At 44.0% G+C, this 20,245-nt stretch overlaps 1 protein-coding gene across 5 annotated transcripts in view; it reads right to left on the bottom strand.

The window, feature by feature from the left end:
* nfrkb (nuclear factor related to kappaB binding protein) overlaps positions 1–20,245 on the bottom strand; it is a 164,885-nt gene that overhangs the window by 7,891 nt on the left and 136,749 nt on the right. For 4 of the 5 annotated variants that reach the window (XM_069894378.1, XM_069894375.1, XM_069894376.1 and 1 more), the window contains exons 22-23: positions 12,501–12,698; positions 5,579–6,307 (exon numbers count right to left, since the gene is read on the bottom strand). In XM_069894378.1, coding sequence (XP_069750479.1) covers positions 5,579–6,307; positions 12,501–12,698 — 927 coding nt within the window. The remainder of the gene's footprint in view (positions 1–5,578; positions 6,308–12,500; positions 12,699–20,245) is intronic. The other variant, XM_069894379.1, reaches the window with a different exon arrangement.

The following is a 20,245-nucleotide window of genomic DNA, read 5'->3' as shown; positions in this document are numbered from 1 at the left end:
GTTCCTCCTTGTACAAATAATGAAGAAGTACTGAGTGAGATTCACAGGGCCATGTGTGAAGCCCATTAACTCACCTTGTTGGTGTATGACTGTTGTTGGTGACTTCAATGCCATTAACCTGAATGCAGTCCTACTGAAACATAGAAAACCTACTGCGCATTACAGGCCCTTCAGCTCACCAAGTTGTGCCGAAACATGTCCCTAACTTAGAAATCACTAGGCTCACCCATAGAGCTCTATTTTTCTAAGCTCCATGTAGTATCCACCTCCAGCCCATTCCACGTACCCACCACTCTCTGCATAAACAACATACTCCTGACATCTCCTCTGGACCTACTCCGCAGCATCTCAAACCCATGTCCTCTTGTGGCAGCCATTTCAACCCTGGGAAACCGCCTCTATCTATCCACACGATCAATGCCTCTCATCATCTTAATCACCTCTATCAGGTCACCTCTGATCCTTGGTCGTTCCAAGGAGAAAAGGCCGAGTTCACACAGCCTGTTTTCATAAGGTCTATTCCCTAAACAAGCCAACTTCCTTGTAAATCTCCTCTGCAGTTTTTCCATAGCTTCCACATCCCTCTGGTAGTGAGGCGACCAGAACTGAGCGCAGTACTCTATGTGGGGTCTGACCAGGGTCCTATAGAACTGTAACTTTACCTCTTGGGTCCTAAATTCAATTCCATGATTAATGAAGGCCAATAGATCACATGGTGAGGGACTCTGCAGCACAGTTGATGGAAGTCTAAATGGACATCTTCAACATCTCACTGCAGCAGTCCTCTGTCCTTGCAGGTTTCATCTCAGGGCCCAAGGGAATGACAGTAACTGGACTCAATGACGACCGCCCAGTAGCACTGACCTCAGCTATCAGGAAGTGCTTTGAGCAAGTGGTAATGGAACGCTTGAAATTGCACTTCCCAGCAATGTTGGATCCATTCCAGTTTCCCTACCATCCAAACCAGTCCACAGATGATGCTTGACCCTTCATCTGCCCTGACCCACCAAGAGAACAATGCCTCATATGCCAGGCTACTGTTCATTGGCTTCAGCTCGGGGTTCAATATGATCATACCTCAGATGCTGGTGGATAAACTTATCCTTGCTGGGACTCAATACCCCTCTCCGCAACTGGATTCTAAACTTCTTGACCAAAGTAACTCTGTGTTGATAGCAAAATCTCAAGCCCCTCGTGCTGAGCACTGACACGCCTCAGGGATGCGTACTCAGCCTGCTACTGTTCATGGTGCTGACTCACTGATTCAGATCAAACACAATCAAGGCTGCGGATGATACAACAGTAGTTGGCCTCGTCGGCAACAGTGATGAGTTGGCTTGGAGAGACAAGGTTGGGAAGCTCATAAAAAAGGGTGCAAACAACAACCTGAGTCTCAACATGGACAAGACAAAGGAGAAGATTCGGGACTTGAAACAATCCCCTGCTCTGCATATTCCAACTGCTGCATCTTTGCCCATTCTCCCAACCTGTCGAAGCCCCTCTGTAGACTCCCTGCTTCCTACACATTATCCGTCCCTCCACCTATCTTCATGGCATCTGCAAATGTTCTCAAAGCCATCAATTGCATCATCCAAATCATTTATATATACTGTGAAAAGTAATAGACCCAACACTGACCCCTGCAGAACACCACTTGTCGGGCAGAAAAGGTCCCCTCCTCCAAGCCAGTACCTTCCCTGTAATACCATGGGGCTCCTATCTTGTTTAGCAACATCTTGTGTGGCATTTTGTCAAAGGCATTCTGAAAATCCAAATAAACAACATCCACCAACTCTTCTTGCCTGTCCTGTTCATAACTTCCTCAATGAACTCCCAACAAAATTTCAGGCAAGACTTCCCTTGAAGGAAACCAGACTGACTTCAGTCTATTTTGCCTTGTGCTTTCAAGAATCAAATTTAATAAGACAATCCAAGGTTAAATTTCTATTTTTTTAAAAATATTTAAAGATACAACAGTCACAGGCCCTTCTGGCCCAAGAGCTCATGCTGCCCAAATACACTAATTAACTACAAAACCATTTTGTTTTGGAGAATGGGTGGAAACTGAAGCACTTGGAGGAATCCTACATGGTCACATGAAGAACATACAAAGTCTTTGAAATCAGCACCCAATTCAAACCCAAGTCGATGGCACTGTAATTGCATTGTGCTAACCGTGCCAACCTGTTCTCCACACTCTCTATTTAACTGTAAGCCCCTTGCCCTGGGATCATTCAAGCCAATATGTCCTGGATCTTCTGCAAATGTTAGGTTCTTTCTTATCGACAATGTAAAGTTATTCAAACTCCATCTCCACCACATCAGTTCTGAAGAGGAGGCCTTCCATTCTGACATTTGTAATGTCTTCCTTCTTCAGTTGGCGTAGCAGTTAACGCGACGCCTTTACAGTGTCAGCGATCGGGACCGGACCGGGATTAGAATCCGATGCTGTCTGTAAGGAGTTTGTATGTTCTCCCCGTGTCTGCGTGGGTTTTCTCTGGGGGCTCTGGTTTCCTGTCACCATTCAAAAACATACTTTGTGGTGTAGGTTAATGGGGTGTAAATTGGGCATCACCAACTCGTGGGTCGAAATGTCCTGTTACCGTGTTGCATGTCTAAATTTTACTGTGGATGATGGAGCACCTTCTCACATTTCTCAGACATCTCCACTCATTTGCTCCCACTCCTCACGTTTTACCCAGATACCCTCTATATCCATATCATTTCTGCCAGCTGCAAAAGAATCTCCTCCCATCCTTCTACAGGGACCACTCTGTGACTTCCTCGTCCATTCATCTCTCCCAACCTATCCCTCCCTGGTACCTGGCAATTCCTCTATCAACACTTGCACTTATACCTCTTCCCTCATCACCATCTAGGGACCCAAACAGCAGAGATTCACATACACCTCCTCTAACCTCATCCACTGCATTCGCTCCTCCTGATGTGGCCTCCTCTGCATCAGTGAAACCAAACACAGAACTGGCAACTGATTCGCTAAACACCTGCACTCTGTCTGAACAGCCATTCCGAGCTCCCATTTTCATGCTATTTCATTCCCTTCCCATTCCCACAGTCCCCTTCCATCATGAATGATTTAACAGCAGAGATAACTTGACAGTTATGACCTGATTGGGAGAACTGAGTAATGGCTCCAGGGTTAGGAACTTAATGTTCAAGGATACTCAATGTTGAGAAAGAATAGACTGAAAGGTAAGTTATGGACAGCATTGCTCATTTAAAGAGGAAGTTATGCAATTTTAAGGAAGGATACCAGCTTAGATGAGGTTTATGCGTCGAGTTGTGGAGCACCAAAAGGTAGAAGTTGTTAGTGAGAGTGGTGTACAAACCACCAAACTAGTGTTGAGATTGGGGATGGCATCAAGCAAGATATAAAGGAAGCATACAATAAAGACACAGCAGTTATTATTGATGTGGACTCAGAGAAGCAAACTGGGAGCAACACAGTGCAGGAGGATTCCTAGGAGTGTGGAAACCACAGTACTTTCAACCATTATGTTAGGGAACCAACTGGAGAGCAGGCAATCTTAAAGTGGGTGTTGTGCAATGAAGCAGGATTAATCATTATGCCTGTTGTCCTTCTAGTGCTCACAATATGGGGGAACTTTTTAATCAGAATGGAGAGGGACTAACATTCTCTTGGTTCTTGGGTCCAAACTTAAAGGATGATATGAGGCACAAATTGGCTCAGGGTACACATGATGGGTTATGGGTAGATAGATGGGCAAGGTACATGTGATGGGTTATCAGTAGATAGATGGGCAAGGTGCATGTGATGGGCTGCCAGTAGATAGTAGATAGATGGGCAAGGTACACGTAATGGGTTAAGTGTAGATAACTGGCAAGGTACTCCTGATGGGTTGACAGTAGATAGATGGCAAGGTACACGTGATGGGTTGACAGTAGATAGATGGGCAAGGTATAAGTGATGGGCTGACAGTACATAGATGGGCAAGGTACACGTGATGGGCTGATAGTAGATAAGACTGTCAAGGTACTCGTGATGGGTTGACAGTAGAGAGACAGGCAAGGTACACGTGATGGGTTGACAATTGATAGACGGGCAAGGTACACGTGATGGGCTGACAGTAGATAGACAGGCAAGGTACACATGATGGGTTGACAATGGGAATTAATTGGAAATCATCTGGATGAACTTCAAAAACTGTATATCCCTGTTTGTTCCAATAATAAAAGAGGGAAGACAGCCCAACTGTGGCTAACAAGGGAAATTAGGGATAACATTGAAACCAAAGAAGGGATGTATAAATTGAGGAGGAAAAGCAGAATTCCTGAGGACTGGGAGAAATAGTATTCAACAGAGAAAGAGTTTAATTAGAAAGGGGGAAAACAAGAGAGTAAACTGACAGGAAAAATAAAAACTGATAGTAAAAGTTTCTCTAGGTATGTAAAGAGAAAGTGACTAGTTAAAGTGAATGTAGGTCCCTTGGAGTCAGAATCAAGAGAGTTCATAATGGGAACAAGGACATGGCAGACCAATTGAATAAATTGGTTATGTCTTCACTAAGAAAGATACACATAACATTCCAGGAGTACCTGGGGCTCAAGCAACTGGCAGAAAGGAATTGATAGAAATTTTTAATCAGTCGTGAAACTGTGTGAGGTAAAATGATGGTGTTGAAGTTGATAAATCCCCAGGGTCAGATAGTCTGTACTCAATGTGCTTAAGGAGGAGACGTTTGAGATAATGGGTGCATTTGTGATTATTTTCTAACATTCCCTACACTCTGGGTCAGCTCCTTTGTATTAGAGGATTGCTCATGTGACACCGAGAGAGAAATCAGGGAATTATAGATTGGTTAGTATGACTTTCATGGTGGGGAAAATATGGAGTCAATTATTTGCCACTGCTGCACATTTGAAGAGGGGGTAACAGGATGAGCCCAAGCCAGCATTGATTTATGAAAGGAAATCATGCTTGCCAAATCTTTGGGAATTTTTAAGGATGTAATCAAATGGACAACTGTTAACCAGTTGATGTGTATTGGGACTTTCAAAAGGCTTGAGATAAACATGCAAAATTGGAGACCATGGTACAGGAGGTAATGTACTGGCAAGGAGAAGAAAACTGGTTGGCAGGCAGAATGGAAATAAATAAGTCCTTTTAGGATTACCCAGAGTAAGTTACCACAAGGTTCGTGCTGGGACTTCCACTATTTACATATAATTCAATGATCTAGAAGGGGGGGGGGGGTGGAGGGAAGGAATTGTCAAAGTTTTGGGTCAAGACCCTACATTAGGACTGAGAATGGATTGGGAAGATTGCCAATATAAAAGGGGAGAGGGCAAGTCGGGGGCCAGTAGATGATAGCTTGGCCATGGAAGGGTGAAGGATGACAGACAGGGGAGGAGTGCAGCCTGGAGACGGCACTGAGGTTTGTTGGAGCAGGAGGTGCCTTGGGTGGTGGTGGATGAATTGGATTAGATACATAGGACCCAGGTTAGCACTGTCCCTGCTAAGACTTCCCAAACTCAGTGTGGGCAGTGCCCAGGGATCACGTTTAGAAAAGGCCTTTTGGACAGTGCTTACACTTACCGCCTGTGCTGTGGATACCATGGCTGCACTCACAGGAACCTGCCTGACTGTAGCTGTACCTGTTCCAATCGAGATTGGCAGTCCAGCTGTTGGCGTTACCTTGGTGATTGCCTTTGATCCAGCTGTGCTTACTGTTGTCAGAGTGACTGCAGCTGAGTTTATTGTACCAGCAGCCGTGAATGGCTTGCTGGAAGTTGCCACAGCGATGGCCTGCCCAGCCTTGGGAATAACCCCAAGTCCTGGCATTATGCGGATGGTAGCTGCTGGCTTCGTGTCAGTGGAGGAGAGTGGAGCACAAGCTTTACTCATCTGGTCAGCTACCGTTACAGCCAGCGCTGGCATCAACCGGATCGCAGCACTTGATGAGTCCGTCACTTTCAAGTCTGATGTCACCTTAACAACCGTGGAGGTGCTGGGCGCCATTGTGCAGGTGGATGACTTCACCAGGGAGTCTGTCGGCTGCATGGCTGGAGTAACATGTAGTGTGGCTGAAATGCCCTTGGACCCAAGCATGTCTGGGGTGAGTTTCACAGTGGTGACAGGCGCTTTCGTCAGGGTAGCCATCATATCCTGTGTAATGCGAAGCACCGTCTGACCTTTGGAGTCAGTGGTGATGGAGGATGGAGCCAGCCGCAGAACATCTTTCCCCTGGATCCGGATGTTCGTTGCTGTTAATGGGATTCCAGTGCCAGACTGTGCCTTCATCCCAAGCTGGCCTGCAATGGCAACCTGGACAAAAAGGATCTTTTATCATTGCTGTCAACATTCATACACAAATTTTAGCTTCCATGCTTCAAGCCAATATTCAGAATGAAACAGGGATCTTGTTTCTGTTAAAATCTGGGAAACCACAATAATAACAGCATGAAATTTTATTAATTAGTAATCGGCTTCACAGCTAATGACTGAATCAGATAATAAAAAAAACTAGTTATCACTGAGTGATTTGGAAATTCAGAGGCCAGGACCAGAGAGAAAGGGCGATCTGGCTAGTACAATGCTGTTACAGCGCCGGTGACCCGGGTTCAAATCCGGCGCTGTCTGTAAGGAGTTTGTATGTTTTCCCCGTGTCTACGTGGGTTCCCTCCGGATGCTCTGGTTTCCTCCCACACTTCAAAATGTATGGGGGTTGTAGGTTAATTGGGTGTAATTGAGCAGCACGGGCTCGTAGGGCCTGTTACTGCATGTCCAAGTTTTTTAAAAAATTGTAGGAACTGCAATCATCAACGATATCCCATCAGGAACATGAACCTGGAACAATTCAAATGTAATCAAATGGACAACTGTTAACCAGTTGATGTGTATTGGGACTTTCAAAAGGCTTGAGATAAACATGCAAAATTGGAGACCATGGTACAGGAGGTAATGTACTGGCAAGGAGAAGAAAACTGCTGTTAAAATGCTGTTCACGATAATGTCCATGAAATGAAGACGATCAATTGTACGCAGATTTCCTCTTGTCTCTGGAGCAAAGATGACACATCTAGCTTCGGTTAATGATGTATCATCAGATACAAAATGGGAGGAAGGCTGTACTCATCTCTCAACAACAAACAAGGAGCATAAAAAACAATGAATGCAATACAGAAACACCCTTCCACCCAGATGTCTGTGCAAACCTAATGTGTGAATTAAACTGGATTTGCTGCTTAAACTGAATTTCACTGAAATTAATGTGTCTATCTTAGCACCCCGCACCTCCCTTAAACTTACTCCTCTTCACCTTAAACACATGTCCTCTAGAGTGTGACAATTTTACTTTGGGAAAAGATTCTGATGTCCACACTATTGATGCTTCTCATGACTTTATAAACTTCTACCAGGTCTCCCTCAGCCTCCGATGCTCTAGAGAAAACAACCCTAGTTTGTCCAATCTCCCCTCATAACTCTTACTCTCCAAACCAAGCAAAATCCTAGTTAATCTCTTCTGTACCCTCTCCAAAGCCTACACATCCTTCCTGTAAACAAAATACTCCAGTTGTGGCCTGGCCAAAACTTATATAGCAGTAACATGATTTCCTGACTTTTACACCAAATGCCTTTCCAAATGAAGCCAAGCAGCTTCTTTACTGCCTTATCTACTTGCATGGCTACTTACAGAGTGATGTGGACCTGGACCCCAGGATCCCTCTGCCTATCATTGCTCTCAGCAATACCATTTACTGGAAATGTTCCTCTTACATTTGCCCTCCAAAAGTTCGACACCTCACACTTTCCATCTTCCATTTCTCTGCACATATCTGTAACTGATCTATCTATATTCTTTGATAGCTCTCTACACCATCCACAACCCCACCAATTGTAAGTATTATCTTCAAACGTACTAAACCACATACATCAAACCCTGCAGAATACCACTGGTCACAGGCCTCCAGCCCAAATAGAACCCTATCTTGTATGGGCCAGCCCTACCCTAATCAATCACCTTTGTCACCTCCTCAATAAAACTCAATCAAATTTGTAAAACATGACCTACCCACTCACAAAGCCATGTTGACTGTCCCTATTCTGACCATGACTTTCAAACTGTGTACAAATGCTTCCCATCAGTTTCCCTAGCACTGATGTGAGGCACAACGGCCTATAAATTAGGGCAGCATGGCTGGCATAGTGGTTAGCGCAATGCTTTTACAGTGCCAGCAACTAGGACCGGGCTTCGAATCCTGTGCTGTCTGTAAGGAGCTTGTGCATTCTCCCCGTGCCTTCATGGGTTTTCCCCGGTGGCTCCGGTTTCCTCCCACTCTTGAAAACGTAACGGAGGCTTGTAGGTTAATTGGATTCCCCTGGACCTCTCCTGTCACGAGTGAGGATGTAATGTGATCTCTTAATGTGTCTCTTTTAATAACCAGGAATATAGCCTATCAGGTCCAGGGGCTGAATCCACCTCTTCAAAAGGCCCAACATAATTTCTTTCTTGATCTCAAAATGCCCTAACACATGAGGATTCTCCACATTATGCTCCTTATCACTGTCCATGTCCTTCTCCTTGATAAAGACTGATGCATTTAGTACCTTGTCCACTCCTTCAAGCATACATTTCTTTTCTTTTTAAAATATTTTTATTGAGTTTAACATATAAATTCGCATACAAAGCTTTAAGGAAAGCACATAACAAGTCATCTCATATACATACCAGTACACAAAAAAGGATGGAATTACATTGACAGTTCCTTAATCTACATGAGAAACAAGTAATTGAATTAATCTACGATAACCATGTTAAACCCATATTTGCCAAGTTCATCCAAATAAAAAATAAAATAAAAGAAAACAAACAAAAAAAACCCTAAAAACTAAATCTACTCGACCCCTCCCTCTAATCAACGTTACCTTTGTAAAAGAAAAGTGAAACTGTGGATTGGATAGCGACCTCCAGACATCACACAGAGAATCTCAGGAACATTCAAAATTCTTAACTCTTCCAATTATGATAGTATCCTATGAATGGGCCCCACATCTTTACAAATTGAAACTTTCTATCTTTAATGTTGTATCTAATTTTCTTCAAGCTTAAACAGTAGGTGAATAAAATTGCTCGTCTGGCTATCAGCTTGGAAAAGGCTTAAACTTTCTCCTAAGTTGCAGACAGAGGCTCACATGAAAAACCAAACAAAGCAATTTATAGACATGGTTCTATACTAATCTTAAAAATCATTGATAAAGGTTGGAAAATGTATTTCCAAAACCTCTCTAAATGTGGGCATTCCCAAATCCTATGGATCAGTGAAACTTCAAAAATTTTACACATTGTGGATCAATATCTGCATAAAATTAGATAATTTGTTTAGACATATGTGTTCTATGTACCACCTTAAATTGTAATAAACAATGTCTTGCACTAAATGAAGAATCATTAATCAAGCTGAGCGTGGAGAACCAATCTTCATCTGAAAATGTTATGTTCAAATCACATTCCCAATCATTCCTAATCCCAGCCATTGAGGATGATCTTAAATCTAATAAATCATTATAAATATGATTTAATCTACTGTGAAAAAAAATGAAGTTAAAATATGAATCAAGAATATCAAAGGGGAGAAAATGACACTGTGTATTTTCAAGAGGGAAATGTTTGTGTGTATTTTGGTTAGTATGGTTCAGAGTGTGAAAAATAAAAAAATTTAAAAAAAAGAAAGTCTGAAATTCGAGGAAAATCAGAAAGCTTGGACTGAACAAAATGTCTAACTTGTAAATATCTAAAAAATGTTTGTAAGAAAGATTAAATATGCCTGATAATTTTTCAAAAAAATGCAAAATTATCTTGAATAAAAAGATCATGATAACTTTGGATACCTAATCTATACCATTCCTTGACACCTACATCCAGCAGAGACGGCTGAAAAAGATGATTATCTATAATAGGGCTAGCCAGAAAAAAAAACCTATTAAATCCAAAGAATTTTCTAAATTGACCCTATATTCTCAACCTATTTCTTATTAACATAAATTCTCACTGATGTGTCAATTTAGAAAAGGAAAATGGTAAAAAAAAAATCTTAGAATTGCCAACATAGAAGTTTTTTTGGAAAACTTAAGTTCCATTTTTACCCGAGAGCTGATTCATTGACTTATCCAAATAAAATAATAAAAGTAAATTGCATATGTTAATTGTCCAATAGTACAATCTAAAATCTGGAAGTGATAATCCTCCATTCCTTGTAGTTTTTTTGAAGATAGGCTTTAATTATACGTATTTTTTCCCTGCCATATGCAAGTATAAATTTCCTTCTTTGTCCTTGAGCTGCCCTCTCCTCTCCCAAGTCATCTGCTTTTTAAAATCTGTAAAAAAAACCTTGGGATTTTCTTTAATCCTGTTCACCAAGGATGTTTCATAGCCCCTTTTAGCTTTCTGCAGGGCCTGCTTGAGCTCTTTCCTGTAATTTTATATTTTTCCAGGGCCATGACTGACAGTAGTTTCCTAAACCTCACATACGCTGTCCTTTTCTTTTAACTATATTCATGACCTCTCTCGTCATCCAAGGCTCTCTTACCTTGCCACCCCTATCCTTCCTTCCACACAGAAACATGCTGGTCCTAAGGTGGCTCTTAAATAACTCTCACATTAGTTGTGGGCTTGCCTAATGGCAGATGCTCCCAGTTAATTCCCACTGGCCCTTCTCCTCTGAATATCTCTCAGGTGAATACATCTCATCTGTAGTCACCAAGGAGAACGAAATGAAGATGGTGAGCTCAGGGAAAGGTGTTCAGAGAATTTGGATCAGGACAGTGTTAAGGGCGAAGAGACGCTATCTGTCATGGAACCAAAAATCCCCAGAGTCAGTGAGATCTCTCCCAGGGTGCTTTGGGATGCAAGGGAGGAGATTGCTGGGACCCTGACAAAGATTTCTGCATCTTCTTTAGCTGAGGTGCTAGGAGATTGGAGAATAGCTGAAATTGTCCCTTTTTACATGCAGCTGTGATATGCCAGGTAACAATAGGTTCTTGAGATTTTTGTTAGTAGCAGGGAAAATCTTAGAGGAAAATCCTTTCTGCACCATTGGAAAGATCAGGGATTCAGCACGGCTTTGAGAGGGTCAAATCTCTGGTCACTGATTTAAGTGTTTTCTCTGAGCATTTCTGTGTCTGCTCTATCCACTAAACTGACTGATCTTTCCTTCTATTTTAGACTTCACCTTCTCCTTACCTCTACATCAAATCTGTGCCCATATTCCTCTGCCAAATGATTTTAAATCCTCTCCAACATCACAAGTGAACCTTCCCGAGTGGACCAGAGACTCATTCTGATTCCGCTACAAACTGGACAGGTGAACAAGTTTGTCCCACTGAAATGTAGGAACTGCTCCTTCCTGCACCATCTTCTCAGCCACACATTAGAACATGAAACCCCATAGCATAGGCCATTCAGCCCATAATGTGGTGCCAACCTATGTACATCTATCCACAGGAATCTAATATTTCCTTCCACACCCATAACCCTCTATTTTTCTTACACCCACGTGGCTTTTGAAAATCACTCGTACCAGTCTCCACCCCCACCCCTGGTAATGCATTTGAGGCACCCACCTCTCTCTGCGTTAAAAACTTACCCATGACCTCTCCCCTAAACTTTCCTCCCCTCACCTCAAACACTCGTCCTCTGGTATTTGCTATTGAAAAGTTGATCTGACATGTCCTTCCATTACTATGCTCCCAACTACTGCATGCCAAGATAAGTATTCCGGAGATTACAACTGTTGAGGTCTTGCTCTTCAAGGATAACTGAATGAGAAGATTGCAAGGGATCAAATATAGATATTCCCACAGTGAGAGTCCAGTAAACATCAAGGGACATACAGGGTTGGAAAAGACAAAATGTGAGAGAACAACAGCGAGAAAGCCTAAAGGAGAAGGAAAAATACAACAAAATTAGAGACAGAAAAGAACTTAAAAACCTGAATATGGTTTCTGAATGCAAAAATGAACTGTTAAGGAAAAGTAGAATTTATTGGAAACTGAATGGTAATCTGTGTGTGAAGACATTGCCATAATAATGGAAAGATTTTTATTTAGATCATGTTGGGAAACTGGAAAACTTTCCTGGAAGGGTGTAGAGACAGAAACCTTCATCACATTTAAACATGTCATGAAAATACAGGCAACAAACCCTAACAGCCTGACTTTGACTTTTAATGAACTATTTTTATTGATTGTGTTGTAAGATGGTTATATAATATGAATGTTTGCCCTGTGACGCTGCCGCAAAACAATGAATTTCGTGACTTCTTCATGACAATAAATCCTGATTCTGAATTAATAAATTACTGCAATCCAGAAGTTGAAGGCTACGAGAGGCTGTGGGATTACACAGGGGGTCTCTTTTTTGGTTTGCATGGACAGAATGGGACTCCCCATTATCATAAGTTCTTGGGATCCATTACCCAACAATTTCAAACAAGGCCCCACCAGCCGTGTGTGTGCTCACCTGCCTCATGATGCTTTGGCCAGCCACGTTCTGTAAGATGGTGGTAGCAGAGCTGGATGCAGCACTGTTGACCGAGCTGGATACTGTTTTGGAAGCGGTGCTGATTACAGCTGTTGTTAGATTTGCTTTTGTTGAATTTTGCTGAATGTGAACAGTACTGACACCAGACTGAGCTTTCACTGGCACGGTCAGAATAGACTGCAAGAAGAAATGATCAAGCAATCAGTCAACCGATCTTCTGAGAAACTCAGCTAAAGGAATAACATGAATTACCAACAGTGAATCCAATCTCATTCTTGTTAAACAAGCAGCATCAAACACAAGATCTACCAGTTCACTGTAGTATTTTAAATTCTCCCATGTAATCCCCGAATCTACACGAATCTTTTCACTCACAGGTTCTATCAGCAACAATACCACATCCCATATCCATTCAGTTCTATTTTTGTTTCAAATAAATAGCGTTCAGCTGACTTGAACTTGGTGTGCAAGTCTATAGCTTTCTAAAATTGTGGACACAGGTGGCTAGCACAGTGATGGGAGATATATAATATGCTTGCCTTCATAGGCTGAAGCGTTGATTGTGGCTGGACAAGAGGTTGGTTATACCACGGTTGGATTATTGTGTACAGGCCTGGTCACCACACTCCAAGAGGTCTGAGGTAAAAACACAAAATGCCGGAGAAGCTCAGCAGGTCAAACAGTGGCCTTTACGTAGCAAAGGTAAAAATACGTCATTGACGTTTCGCGCTTGAGCTCTTCATCAAAGTATGAGAAAATGCCGGCAGGCGTCTGAACAAAAGAGTAGAGGGGGTTGTAAAGGCAAGAGAGGATATGTGGAGAAAGGAGGGAGGGGACAGCAGCAATAAGGGGGAGGAGGGATGGCTGGGTGGGTGGACGGACTGGGAGGACAGGGAAGAGGGGGAGGCAAAAGAAAAGGCGAGTAGGTTTAGTGGAAAGCAGTAAATCAATGTTCGTGCCATCTGGCTGGAGGGTGCCCAGATGGAAAATAAGGTGTTGTTCCTCCAATCTGCAGGTGGTCAGTACACAAGGCCATGGACGGACCTGTGAGCATGGGAGTGTGGCCCAGAATTAAAATGGTTGGTCACTGAGGGGTCACCGTTGTTGCAAACGGAGAGGAGGTACTCAGTGAAGCGACCAGTCTCTCCAATGTAGAGAAGGCCATAAAGGGAATACCAGATGCAGTAAATCAATCTTCTGGATACACAAGTGAAGTGTTGCTTCACATGAAAGGCCTGCTTGGGGCCCCAGAATGTGGTGTGGGAGGAGGTGTGGGCACATGCTGCACCTCCTGTGGGCACAGGGAAGGTGCTGGGGGTGCGATAGATGGGGAGGGATGTGTGCACGAAGGAACTGTTGAAGAAGCAGTCCCTGCGGAAGGCTGAGAGAGGAGGACCAGAGAAGATGTGTCTGGTGGTGGGATCCTGAAGTAAGTGCCGGACGTTCTGGCGGATGATGTGTTGGATGTGGAGACTGGTGGGGTGGTAGGTGAGGATGAGGGGGATTCTATGTTGTTTATGTCTGGGGCAGAGGGAGGCATGGCAAATGAGTGGGAAGTGGAGGAGATGCAGGTGAGAGCTGAGTTGATAGTGGTGGAGGGGAAGCCATGTATGTGGAAGAAGGCAGACATTTCGGAAGATCTGAACTGGAAGACTTCATCTTGGGAACAGATGTGGCGGAGATGGAGAAATTGAGAGAAGGGGATGGAATCCTTGCAGGGACAGGATGTGAGGAAATGCAGTCCAGGTAGTTGTGGAAGTTGGAGGGCTTGTAGTATATGCCGGTGGAAAGCTCATCTCCTGAGATGGAGACAGAGATCCAGGAAGGGAGAGACCTATGCGGGTATGCAGCAATTTGTTGTTGTTGTTCATCACTCATTCTCAAGTAAGACCATGACATCAATTGAAATGTCTAATTTAGTTACAAGATGAGAGAAGCCGATTCCAGCCCATGAAACCCTTGCCGTCAATTACAGCCAATTAACCTACCAATCCCGTACACATTGGAGGGTGGGAGGAAACCAGAACACCCAGAGGAAACAAGCAGACATGGGGTGAACATACACATTCTTACAGACATTGCCAGAACCTGGGTCACTGGTGCTTTAGTAGCGTTGGGCTAACTACACTACCCATGCCACCCAGCACTAAAAATATTTAAATTTAGACATACAGCATAGTAATAAGTCCATGCCACCCAATTTACACCCAATTATTCTACACCCCCAGGTAAGTTTCGAACAGTGGGAGGAAACCGGAGCCCCTGGGGAAACCCCACTCAGACACGGGGAGAACGTACAAACTCCTTACAGACAGCACGGGATTCAAACCCCAGCCCCATTCGCTGGCTCTGTAACAGTGATGTGCTAACTGCTATATCAACCATGCTGCCCTAGTGCTGTGATGTATATGAAGGCAGTTGATCAGACAACTATGGTCTCAGAAGTTCCTTCACGCAGATGACAGAGGTGTTGTGATTCTTGAGACTCTCTTTGTTTCCTCTTGGTAATGGGGTCCTTCATTCACGAGGGAACATACAAATAGAAAGAACCCAGAAAAGATTCATCGGGACGTTGCCCAGAATGGACGGTGGTAGTTATAAGGAGACATTGGATACGCTGCGTTTATATTTACTGAAACATAGGAGGTTGAGGGTGGCCATACAGAGGTTTATAAAATTATGAGGGACATGAATAAAGTAGATAAGGGAGGTAAAAGTGTGGGGGGAACGAGTGCCTTCTAATCAGGGATAGCATCACAGCTGCAGAAAGGGAGCACATTGTGAATTAGTGTGGGTGCAAGTCAGAAACACGATTGGGAGTATTCTATAGGTCCCCTAATAGCCACTGAGGAGCAGATAAGTCAGCAGATTTTGGTAAGGTGCATTGGTGACTTCACATTCATGAATATTGACCAGCACTTCCTTAATCCAAAAGGTTTAGATGGGGCAGAATTTGTTAGGTCTGTCCACGAAGGATTCTTGACACAGGATGTGGACAGGCTGACTTGAGGTGAGGCCACACTGGTACTGTGTAATGAAACTGGTCAGGTGGCAGACCTCTCAATGGGTGAGGATTTCGGAGACAGTGACAACTCCCTGACCTTTATCTTAGCTATGGAGCAGACAAAATAGAAAAGTGCACATTTGAGTGAGGGGTAATTACAATGGAGAACAAAACAAAGGACTCTACATCACCTTTGTTGACCTCACCAAAGCCTTCGACACCGTGAGCAGGAAAGGGCTTTGGCAAATACTAGAGCGCATCGGATGTCCCCCAAAGTTCCTCAACATGATTATCCAACTGCACGAAAACCAACAAGGTCGGGTCAGATACAGCAATGAGCTCTCTGAACCCTTCTCCATTAACAATGGCGTGAAGCAAGGCTGTGTTCTCGCACCAACCCTCTTTTCAATCTTCTTCAGCATGATGCTGAACCAAGCCATGAAAGACCCCAACAATGAAGACGCTGTTTACATCCGGTACCGCACGGATGGCAGTCTCTTCAATCTGAGGCGCCTGCAAGCTCACACCAAGACACAAGAGAAACTTGTCCGTGAACTACTCTTTGCAGACGATGCCGCTTTAGTTGCCCATTCAGAGCCAGCTCTTCAGCGCTTGACGTCCTGCTTTGCGGAAACTGCCAAAATGTTTGGCCTGGAAGTCAGCCTGAAGAAAACTGAGGTCCTCCATCAGCCAGCTCCCCACCATGACTACCAGCCCCCCCACATCTCCATCGGGCACACAAAACTCAAAACGGTCAACCAGTTTACCTATCTCGGCTGCACCATTTCATCAGATGCAAGGATCGACAATGAGATAGACAACAGACTCGCCAAGGCAAATAGCGCCTTTGGAAGACTACACAAAAGAGTCTGGAAAAACAACCAACTGAAAAACCTCACAAAGATAAGCGTATACAGAGCCGTTGTCATACCCACACTCCTGTTCGGCTCCGAATCATGGGTCCTCTACCGGCACCACCTACGGCTCCTAGAACGCTTCCACCAGCGTTGTCTCCGCTCCATCCTCTACATCCATTGGAGCGCTTACATCCCTAACGTCGAAGTACTCGAGATGGCAGAGGTCGACAGCATCGAGTCCACACTGCTGAAGATCCAGCTGCGCTGGATGGGTCACGTCTCCAGAATGGAGGACCATCGCCTTCCCAAGATCGTGTTATATGGCGAGCTCTCCACTGGCCACCGTGACAGAGGTGCACCAAAGAAAAGGTACAAGGACTGCCTAAAGAAATCTCTTGGTGCCTGCCACATTGACCACCGCCAGTGGGCTGATAACGCCTCAAACCGTGCATCTTGGCGCCTCACAGTTTGGCGGGCAGCAACCTCCTTTGAAGAAGACCGCAGAGCCCACCTCACTGACAAAAGGCAAAGGAGGAAAAACCCAACACCCAACCCCAACCAACCAATTTTCCCCTGCAACCGCTGCAATCGTGTCTGCCTGTCCCGCATCGGACTTGTCAGCCACAAACGAGCCTGCAGCTGACGTGGACTTTTTACCCCCTCCATAAATCTTCGTCCGCGAAGCCAAGCCAAAGAAAGAAGAAGAATTACAATGGTATGTGGCAGGACCTTGGGACCATTATATGGGAAAAGATGTTCTCAGGGAGATGCGCAGTCAATACGTGGAGGATATTTAGGGAACATGGTGGGTTCTGGACTGGTTTGTCCCACTGAAAAAGGAAAAGAATGGTAAAGGAACCATAGTTAACAAGAGAGGTGGAAGATTTAGTCAAGACGAAGAAGGCTGAGAAAGCGAAACTCAGGCAGGACTCAAAAAAATTGTACGATAACCAAGGGACTGAAGAAAGGACAGGAGAGCTAGGAGTCATGGGAAGGCCTTGGTAAGTAGGTTTAAGGAAAACTCCAAGGTGGTCTACACATATGTGATGAATAGGATAATGAATAGGACTACTCAGGATAAATCAGGGTATGTGCCTGGAAGCGAGGAAGTAGGGGAGGAACTTTAATGAATTCCTTGCTTGAGTGTTCACCAGGGAGCAGAACCTTGATGAATGTGAGGGCACTGCAAACAGGTTAATGTGCTGGAGCATGTTGAGATAAAGAAAGAGATTGCATTGGAGCTTCTGAAAAACATTCAAATGGGTAGGTCCTTAGGGCCTGTGTTTCAGTAAATATAAACGCAGTGTATCCAATGTCTCCTTATAATTACCACCGTCCATTCTGGGCAACGTCCCGATGAATCTTTTCTGGGTTCTTTCTATTTGTATGTTCCCACGTGAATGAAGGACCCCATTACCAAGAGGAAACAAAGAGAGTCTCAAGAATCACAACACCTCTGTCATCTGCGTGAAGGAACGTCCGAGCCCATAGTTGTCTGATCAGTTGTCTGATTACTACAGGAAGTGAGGGAAGAGATTAACAGGATGCAGATTTGGGTGGAGAAATAGCAGGTGGAGTTCAATCTGGATAAGTATAAAATGATAGACTTTGGAAGATTGAACTTGGAGGCAAAGTACATGGTTAATGGCAAGATTTTAAGAAATGTGGGGGAACAGAGAGATCTTTGGGTCCAAGTCAATGGATCCCTCAAGGTGGCTGTGCAAGTTGATAGGGGCATACAGTGTGCTGGTCAGGAGATTGAGTTCAAGGACTCTGGTTCAACCACATTTGGGAGTATTGTGCTCAGTTCTTGTCGCCTTAAGGGTGTGGAAGCATTCGAGAGGGTCCCAAGGAGATTTGCCTGAATTGAAGAACATGACTTATGAAGAAAACTTGAGCAAGCTAGGATTGTTCTTTTTGAAGTGACAGAGAGTGAGGTGACTTAACAGAGATGTTTAAGCTTATGAGGCATAGTGGACAGGGGGCACTTTTTCCCAGAACAGCAATGGTCAGGACCAGAGGTCATCATTTAAAATGAGTGGAGGAAAATTTAGGGGAGACATCAGAGATAGGTTTTTAACACAGAGTGGTGGGTGCTTGGAATGCATTGCTGGGGTGGTAGTAGAGACTGGTACAATAGGGACATTTAAAATACTCTTGGACATGCACATGGATGTAAGAAAAATGGAGAGTTATGGGATATGAGGGAGGGAAGGGTTAGCTTGATGTGGAGTAAGTTGATTATGGGTTGGCACAACATCGTAGTCCAAAGAGCCCAACTGTTCCCTGTTCCAGATGGTGAGGGGATTTCAGAACTAAGCCATTGTAGGTTTAAGGTGAGAGGTTTAAAGGATATCTCCGTTATGCGTATTTCATACAGAGGGTGACGGATATCTTGAAAAAACTGACAGCGGAGCTGGTGGAGAAAGATATAACAACAGTGTTAAAAAGGCATATTGGCAAATAGTTGGATGGGAAAGTTGGCAAGGGACATAGGCCTGGTGCAGGCAAATGGGATTAGTGTAGATAGTCACCAGGGTCAGCAAAGAGGAGAAGGGTTTAAGGGAGGGCCCTTTTCTGTGCTGTACAATTTCATGCCAATTTGTTGAGTGTATTCTCTGATTCCCCTTTTCCCCATCCTGCTTCAGAAGCTGAATATGAGATACTGGTGAGGAAAGAAGTTGGAAATGGATGGTTCCCTGGAACCGGTGGACAGAGGATTTACATCCTTTCATAGAACATCAAACACGATCACAGTTGTGCCAAGCTATGGAAACCTACACCACAACAATCTAATTTTTCTCTAACTCATCACCCATAACCATCCATGTGCCTATCTAAGAGTGTTCTGAATGTCCCTATCGGAATGGCCTCCACCACCAACACCCCCCCCCCACACCCCGCTAATGCATTCCAGTCACCCACCATTCTGAGTACCAAACTTACCTCTGATGTCTCCCCTAAATTTCTCTCCACTCACTTTAAACAGATGTTTTCTAGAATTTGCTTTTGTCGCCCCAGGTATAAGGTGCCGGCTGTCCACCCAATCTAAGCCCCTCATAATCTTAAACACCACTATCTCAAGTCAACTCTCATCCTTCATCGTTCCTAAGAGAAAAGCCCTAGCTCTGTCACTCTTGTTTCATAAGACATGTTCTCCAATCCAGGCAGCATCCTGGTGAATCTTCTCTGCACCCTATCCTGTAATGAGATGACCAGCGCTGAACATAATACTCCAAGTGTGGTCTAACCAGAGTTTTACAGACCTGTAGGTTTACCTCACAGTTCTTGAACTCAATTCCCCAACTAAAAAGGGCCAACACATTAAATGCCTTTTTGACCACACAATCATCTCAAGCAGAAACCTTAAGGGTTCTATGGTCCTGAAACCCAAGATGTCTCTGTTCATCCACACTGTTAAGAACCCTGCCATTTAAATTCGACCGTCTAAAGAAGTGTTTTTCAACCTTTTTCTTTCCACTCACAGACCACTTTTAGTAATCCCTATCCTATCGGTGCTCTGTGATTAGTAAGGGATTGCTTAAGGTGGCATGTGAGTGGGTAGGGAAGGTTGAAAATCATTGCTCTAGACCCAATTGTTACTGAAATATTTTGCTTGAGAAAAATGATCATTGGCCCATTTCCTTTGGAGATATGAAACAGTGCACGAGTCAATTAGGATTGATTAAAACAGTGGTTTTCAAACTTTTTCTTTCCACCCCACCCACATAACACCTTATGCAATCCCTGACTAATCACAGAGCACCTATGGGATAGGATTACTTAAAGTGGTATGTGAGTGGAAAGGAAAAAGGTTGAGAACTATTGCTTCACAATTATGTAGATTGAACTCCATCTCTTAT

The sequence above is a fragment of the Narcine bancroftii genome, chromosome 8 (genome assembly GCF_036971445.1).
Source record: "Narcine bancroftii isolate sNarBan1 chromosome 8, sNarBan1.hap1, whole genome shotgun sequence".
NCBI classification, from domain to species: Eukaryota; Metazoa; Chordata; class Chondrichthyes; order Torpediniformes; family Narcinidae; genus Narcine; species Narcine bancroftii.
The sequence above is the reverse complement of the archived record's forward strand: the minus strand, read 5'-3'. Positions and strand labels throughout refer to the sequence as shown.